Below are 8398 nucleotides of genomic sequence, written 5' to 3'. Positions count from 1 at the left end.
AAATTGTTAGGCAAATTAAATTTTGAAAGTTTTTCATCTTTCCATCTTATTTCAAAGCTTTTAAATTGAAAATTAGTACTCATAGTAAACAGAAAATACCAGATAGCTCTTGAAAATGCAGCTGTTATGCAAACCATGAAGCTAGAAGAAGTGTAGGATTTTGATTGTGAAACATATTTTTTTGCGAATAACTAATTGTAATATTGGTGCTTTAATACTCATTGCAGATAAAACTCATTCTAAAAAGCAAATATATAAATATATTCTGAATATTAGTTTCAAAATTTGTGAAATGATCTATATAATGCAAAAACCCGTATAACGCAAAAGCTCTGGTCCCAAGGTGTGCGTTATAACGGTCTTCTACTGTATTTTGGTGTCGTTAACTTCTCTTAAATTAAATAACATTAAGAAACAGAAAATACATAGCTTTTATTTAAAACCAAATGATAAATACAAAGATAAAACTACAAATACACTAGATGATGTATGATTCTGTAAAGGAATTTTCATGAAGTATAAAAACAGCCCAGTTAAATAAAGTCTTCAATGCTGTTAAAAAATAAAATAATGATATTAATTAAAAAAAAAGCATAAACATAGCAGTTTAGAGCATTTATTTTAACATGTGGCAAATTCATCCCGTTGAAAAACAATTGAATAAGATTCAAAGACAAAAGGTATGAAAATTTTCAGTTTCCACAACTTCATTTCAAATTTCATGATAAATCACCATAAGAAAGGGAACACATTTATACTTTTTTCTTTGTAAAACAAGATACTTAAAATCAGTCAATCAACTCTTTTTACTATCCTATCTTCCCATAAAAGTTTTTAAAGGAGGATAAATTACAAATAAAAGTATTAACGAATATTTAGTAACACAGGTATTTAACAAACAAAGAGTCAAAAGTTAAAATAAAAGGTGATTTGCGTTTGACTTAATATGCATTTGCAGCATAAAATTTACAATTTACTTTTTAAAATTATCGACAAGCATTTACAGTTAAATCAATGTTAATATTTAACTTTATTTTCTTTCAGTTTATAAAAATACCTGTATAAAAAATTGCAACGTATCTCATATGCCAATACAAAAGAACCTTGTTTATTTGGTTAAAATTTAGAGTTATTAAAATATATTTGTTTACATTAGATAATTTAAATATTACGATGATAGCAAAAACATAACTATAAGTATGCTGACCATAGTCTTTCTATTTTCCCGCATAGATTGTACAGTGAATTATGGTAATCTACAGGCATGAAAGTGCCAGTTTGAAAAAAAAAAAGCTGAATTTAACATGAATTGAAAATTGCTGCAATAAGAACAAGCAGAGTAAGAGTTAGAGACGATCTCATTGAATGCATTAAAAATACTTTTACAGGCAAATAATAAAATTGAGACAATTTAAAAACTAATAAGGATTTAATAATAACAAAAATAAAGGAAAAATAAATAAATTCTTGAGATAAAAAAACAAAATGAGTAGATTTAAGATTGCAATGGCTAAAATAGCTTTTAACTTTCAGAAGAATAGAAATACTTTCAGGATGCAAAAGGATTGGAATCTCAAAGTCAGTGAGCCATTTTCGGCAATGGACGTGTTCACATGTTTGAACCACAAGGCAGTGAACGAAATCTTCATCCAGAAATTGTGAAAAATTGTTTTTGGTATGTTTTAACGTGTTTTAGAAATTCTATGAAATTTTGTTGCAAAATATGCTTTTTTTGTCACAATTAGCCATAACTCTCTTTAAGGATTTGCCTGGCTCATTACCCATACTACCCGGATTGCCTTTAGTCCCAGTTGTGGTCCAGATAAACAAGATGGTACCATATTCTTTTCCATAGTCGGATCTATGGGGGGGGGGGGGGGCAAGCCGGGGTTCTTGCCCCGGGCGGCAAATTCGAGTGATGCTTCCAGCAGGAGAAAAAGGCTTATTCTAAGAAAATCTGGAAAGTACTCTAGGTATTATATATTGAAAATATGAAACTGGAAAAAAAAAAAAGAAAATGATGCAAAAGTAAACTAAGGAAATTTAAGTTAATAGATGGGTTTAAAAATTGTGTAGGTAAAATTTCATGCTTTCTCGTTTATTTTGCTGACGATTGAAATTGACTTACAGAGCCATTTATTTTCAAAAACAGCAGCATATTTTACAAAAGAAGTCAGTAATATGGGGTGTCGAGCCTCAAGCAACTCTTTAAACAGGCGTTTTTAGGTGTTAAAGATGGGGATAAATAAGCCCTTTTGGTGGGTACTAGGCCTTTAAATAGATTCATACTTAGCAAAATCAAATAAAAATCTACTAAATATTGATTGTTTCCTTGTTGATCAACTGGTGCACCATGCTCTCACCTATGGTGGCACATTTAACGATGTCAAGGTAAAGGGGGAAAAAAAATATATATATAAATATTTTATTTTCCCTTGGGATAGAAATTATATCGTGCTCAAAGCCATACAATAGTTTTTCCTTCACAAATTTTCTGAAGCACCCTTTGCTTAGAAAGGAGGGGGGGGGGGGTGTTGAGCCTGTAAATGTTGTCAGAGGTATTTAAAAGTTCCAGCGAATAAACATATTGCTCTCTGTCATGGGCCCAAAGAGGAAGAAGACAGTTTTGTCCCCAAATTTAGAAAAAAAAAAAATGCTAATTTTGTTTTGCAATTTCATTATTATTTTTTCTGTAGGAAGTAAAGACTTCAAAAAAACACTATTGAAGATATTTTTCCTAGCACTGATTTCTATAAGAACAAATGATAAAAGTGTACAGTATCTAACGTTTTCTTTTTTTCTGTTTCGCTCTGGATACGAGGTAAATCACAAAATAAAAGTGAGAACTTAGTCCGAAAAATGTGATGCTGGAAGAATGAATAAAATATTCTCATATTTATTCTGAAATGAAATGCTCGGTGGTATAACCAAGCATGTTAAAGGAATCGTGCGTCTGTGTGCAGGTTTTTATGGGCTCCCCTACACGTTAATCAATCAATACCAATAAAATTAGTGCAGGAATGATTATAGTTTTTTTTCTGCTTTTGTGTATTACTTTTTTAGATAATTATCATGACATTTTGATTAACCAGCTCCTTAAAGAAATTAAGTTAGCTAATAACTTTGAGATAAAAAGATGCTTCCGTCTCCTTCAAGCCGTAACCACGCATAGAAAGTAAAAATGATTCTTCCATGCGAAATCTCCCCTGGAAAACTTCAAAAAGACGGGCCGGCTACCATGGCTTAGGAAGCATAAGTTTGAAAGTGTTGATTTGGATTGACCAAATTCAAAACAGAGCAATTATTTTATTAAATAAAACTCGAGGGGCTGCTTCCCTTGCTCTCCAACCCCCGATAATTATTGGCAAATGGAAATGCTTGATGATATGTCCGCCAGTATCGGAATTGAAGAAGTCCGCATGGAGTAAAATAAGCATAACGTGAGGAAGGACGCCAGCAAAACTAACATGGTCAAGTCATGTCTCGGCAACCCTGATTTTATGGTCCTTCAGTTAAAAAAAAATATACATATATATAGATAAATAAATATGATGGCTTCATAGGGGCTGCTGATGCTTTCACATATATGATTTTTTTAATGAAAATTATTGTCATGAAAATCATTGCTCAGTAGAGAAAAATGCATAGATCGCCAAAATATGTTTGAAATAGAATTAAGAGTTACAAAAAGAGATTCAAAATATTGTGATGATATGAATATTCAGTACACCCCCCCCCCCCCCAAAAAAAAAGAAAGTCAATTTCTCAAGTCGCGCACCCTTAAATTTTTCCTTTTATGTTAAAGCAATTCTAAAAAAGAGTTTCATATAATTTGAACAAAGGCAACCCGTGCCGGACTTGCTTCTGAAAGTGTGAGCCAGGCACTTGTGTGCTATGCTGAGTTGGAAAAAAAAAAACCTTTCTTTATAAACTCGAAATTTCATGTTGATAAAGCGTAGCCCCTATAGCTCCACATGTACCACAAAAACATTTATCCATTAAAAATATTTAGGTATCCTGCACTTGGTCTAAAATTTATAATTTTCTTCAAAAAACTGATTTGTTTTCCACAAATTTTTTAAATAATGTAAGGTAAATTTTAAGAAAATTTCAAGCTGAAAAATATAAGTAATAAGGTTGGTAATTAGCGTTAAATAGAAGCTTTTGCTCTTATGCAAAATTTAAGTCACCCACATAGTGCTCAAAAGTATGGAGTTTTTCATTATTCGTTTGCAAAAGTTTGAAAATGCACTCGCTAATAATTTTTGAACTTGATATTTTGTTTGAAATTATATGTAATTTTTTAAAAGATAAAAAGTCAATTGTATAATTTTCTGAAGAAAATTATAGATTTTTAGGCCTTCTGCTGGATACCTACATGTTTTTTTCATTTGGATAAATGTTTTGGCGGTACATGCGTGGCTGTAAGAAAACGTTTTCTTAACGTGAAATTTCAAGTTTCTAAAAATAAAAAAGAAAAATCAATTCTGCCTAATACACAAGTGCTGGTGTACATTTTCAGACCCAAGTCGGCACAAGTTGCCTTTGTTCAAATCATTTGAAACATTTTTTTACAATTGTTTTGACATAAAAGGGAAAATATAAGAGGGTGTATGACTTGAAAAATCAACTTTCATTTTCTTGGGGGTCACTTTAATACTCTCACCAGAAGTTCTAAATGTTTGAATGTAAAAATCATAAAAGTAAATTAAAACTTAATCAAGAGCTGCAGGGGGCATATTGAAAATAAAAATTAGGTCGAAAAAAGACCTAAGATATCGCAGCAAAGAACCACATCTGTTCAAAATATTAAAAGTTCTTTTTCTGGGGCCGTTGACGTTTGTACTGCCAGAAAAAAAAATTTTAGGCTGGAAATTGAAAATGTTACTATGGAAAATCTAAGCAGACAACAGGTTTTGGAAAGGAAAAACAGGGTGAAGATTTTACCACAGTATGGTTATCAATAATTAAAATTAAAAATAAAGATAATGGCAGGGAAGGACTCCGAACCTCTCCTCCCATTAGCATTTCCAAAAATCTTCCAAAACTGCGTTTTCTACAGCATCGAAAATTTTTCGGGAGAATGCCCTACTCTCTCTCTCACTAACATCAAAAAACGTCTTTAACCTCGTTTTTACTGCTTCAGCTACCAAAAATTTCTGCGTGGGTTCCCTGTGAAAACTTCTTCTGTGATTGAAGGTTGGCTAAATTATGTTTTCGGAGCATAAACTTCAAGAAGCTGACGGGGCACCAACTTTTAACAAAGAAAGCCTACAATCGCATTTTTAAGGCTTCAATTTAAAAATTTTTCTAGGAATAGCCCCTGAATCTCTTGTTTCCTTAATGTCACTATAGATCGTCTAAAACTATTTTTCAAGCTACTATTTTAAACATTTTTTGGGGGATAGCCCCCGGACCCCCCCCCTTTTCCTCTCACAATCGTAAATACTTCACAGTTGCGTACTTGGAGTTTAAATTTTGAAAATTATCGGAGGATGTCCCCCGAACTTCTTCCTCCCTTAACATCACTATAGATGTTCTAAAACTGTTTTATGAATGACAATCTTGAAAAATGTGAAAAAGTTTTGAGTTTGAAAAAAATTTGAAGCAAGATGGACATGTGTGTTAAGAAGGGGGACGGCATTTTGAAGTTTTGCCCCACCTCGGAAAATTCCTAGATCCGGCACTGCTTTTTTTCATGCCCAACCTGAAGATTTCCCAGCTATTTCAATTAAAAAAAAAGTCTTGGATAAAATGTCTACTAATACTTACAACAAATTTGAATTTTTAGGCCAATAAGGTTACAGACAGGTTCAGCGTTATTCTTGCACAAATTGGACACATTTTGGAAACCCTTTAGAAAGTCAACCCGTAAATTGCCTATGACAAGTTTATAATATTGTAGAAGAGAAATAGCTACTCTTTCTAATGATGAAATTTAAGTACAATAGGTCTCCAAGTACAGTGCTTGGTTTGACGGAGTGCCTCTTTCTTTCAATGACACTATTTAATAAAAATCAGAGGTAACTCATATAAAGATATTGGCTTTCAAATTTAGAGAAACATTTTTAGCTTTTGGAAGCTGGATTGTATGCATAAAGGTGGAATAACAATGTGTAAAAAGTCTTTGCAGTTCAATAAGAAAGTTAACTTTCAGAAATCTATTACATATCCTTTTCTTTCTTCTCCCGTTTGAAAAATTCACTCTTTTGCAGTCAGGTTTAGAGACATTGGTGACACTTTTCAGTACTGAAGATGGAATTCCACCTGGAAAAAATTGGCAGACAAACATCTGTCCTTTTATTTTAAGACAGAATTACATTCTCAGTACTGAAAAGTAGCACCCATGCTCAGGGGATTGCAGATTGATTACATGTGGGTCACATCCCTAAACTAGACAATCCATAATGCCAGAAACAATAGGCTTAAATGCAAATATTTTATATTTACAAAAAAAAAAAAAAGGATAAGTTTTGCTGAAAAAGCAAAGTTTACTTATATGATTCCCCTCTCAATAAATATTTAAAAGAAAAAAACTGGGACACCAACAATTCAGTGGTGTACCTAATGGGGGTCTAACGCCTAAACTTTAGAGATAGTGTCCCCTCCACAGAGAAAAATTTTTGTTCAGTTTTCTTCAGTTTTTTGGCATAAGAGGTCATTACTTGGTCTAAATTTTTACAATATGAACCTAATCCTGAGCATAGTCTTCACACCATGATGTGGGTTGGAAAATAGGGGGTTTCCGGGGTTCACCCCCAGAAGATTTCTAAATTTGTAGTCTTAAAAATGTATTTTAGCTTCATATTTAAAAAAAAATTGCAATTCCAACTTGGGTGTCGACCCCCCCCCCCCAGACAGGTGATGCCGGTGGCGGACCCCCCTCCCATAGTGACATGACTGCTATTAAGTGTAAATTAGACTCGAAAAACCATACATAAATGGTTATGGCAATAAAGTACAAAATTGAAATATGTTAAAGAAAAAACTCATGTCATGTTTAAACAAACACACATATACATACACTCAAGCAAATGTTTACAGAACCATGTTTTCTCAAAAATAATTGCGAGAAAAACATACTTACTGCATCAGTATTAAACAGTTTCTTCTTCCCTCTTGTCATTCGAGGGCTAGGCATATTCTTCACAACATTAGTTCCTATGAAGGAAAATATTTTTTATACAAAGCAGTTTCATAATAAAAGTAGAACTAGAGTAAAAAAAAGTGTAATAACCGGGGAGGGGGAAACAACAATAACTTTTAGTTAAGAGTTGAAAGCAATGAAATTATTTATTGAGTTAATTATTGAACTTTTTTAAAAACAAGCATTTTTTAAACGTAACCAAGTTATCTTAGAAACTGCAATTAATTTTCTAACTTTTTCATCCTAATAGTGAGTGAGGTTTTAAGATTTTATATCTGGATGTGGAGGAGATGTGCAAGAATCCATTAAGGATCCTGTGAATAAAGCACTTTTTATCATTACAGAAAACAGACTTTACAAAAAATACTGGTTTCATATAGTTCTACACAACACATGGTATAAAGATTATGGTGCATCAGAATAAATTATAACCAAATTGAGTATTAAAATTTAAATGGTTCAATTTAATTATCATTTACAAATAAATTGGCTAGGCTTTATAATAGAGAATTATCTTACACCTAATGGCTTTCATACCAGCTTCATTTTCAAAGACAATCTTACACTACAGGTACTACAGTTGACCCCTGATTAACCAGCTCATATGGAAACAGGGATAATCCGATTAAGCAAAAATACGGTCAAGGTGGAGAAAGATTTAAAAAAAATCATCTACTTGGCCAAAATGCACTATTTAAAATGGTATTAAGCCATTCAACAGCTTTAAGTTGCATTAAACAATTATTAAAATAAGCATTTATTAAGTGACTAAATTTAATTAAGAAGCTTTTTACATGCTATTAACAAAAATGTTTAAAAAATTCAGACAGTTTTTTCTGCTGAAGAATTAAACTTTGACTATCTGCAGTATAACTTTAGGAACTTTTTTTAGTAGCATTGCATCAATAAAGGAAGTCGATGCATGTTTTCCCATATGGCATAGTGCCATTTTCAGTGCATTTGCTCAGTCTGTATATGGATATGACGAGGTTCATGTTGTCGTCAATGTTAGTGTCATCATCATCGCAAATCACGCTTGTCATAGAGCTGCTATATAGATAGGCAGACGCATCAGCTTAAGTTTAACCATTTTGGATCGGATTTTCATTGTTGCGCCTGCTAGGGTTACTGCAGCAAAGTTTCGGATTTCGCCAAATTTGCCGAAAATAATATTTTATTTAATAAACAATTAACGTGCCGCAAATAACGGATCACAGTGAACTATCACCAAACGTGGTAACTCTCCAGAAA

General features: G+C 32.5%; 1 protein-coding gene across 1 annotated transcript in view; it reads right to left on the bottom strand.

The window, feature by feature from the left end:
* Positions 1-417: 417 nt before the first annotated feature.
* LOC129228525 (myosin-13-like) overlaps positions 418-8398 on the bottom strand; it is a 61822-nt gene continuing 53841 nt past the window's right edge. The window contains exons 17-18 of the mRNA XM_054863204.1: positions 7088-7161; positions 418-552 (exon numbers count right to left, since the gene is read on the bottom strand). Coding sequence (XP_054719179.1) covers positions 547-552; positions 7088-7161 — 80 coding nt within the window. The 3' untranslated portion in view covers positions 418-546. The remainder of the gene's footprint in view (positions 553-7087; positions 7162-8398) is intronic.

The sequence above is a fragment of the Uloborus diversus genome, chromosome 8, assembly GCF_026930045.1.
Source record: "Uloborus diversus isolate 005 chromosome 8, Udiv.v.3.1, whole genome shotgun sequence".
In the NCBI taxonomy this organism is placed as follows: domain Eukaryota; kingdom Metazoa; phylum Arthropoda; class Arachnida; order Araneae; family Uloboridae; genus Uloborus; species Uloborus diversus.
The sequence above is the reverse complement of the archived record's forward strand: the minus strand, read 5'-3'. Positions and strand labels throughout refer to the sequence as shown.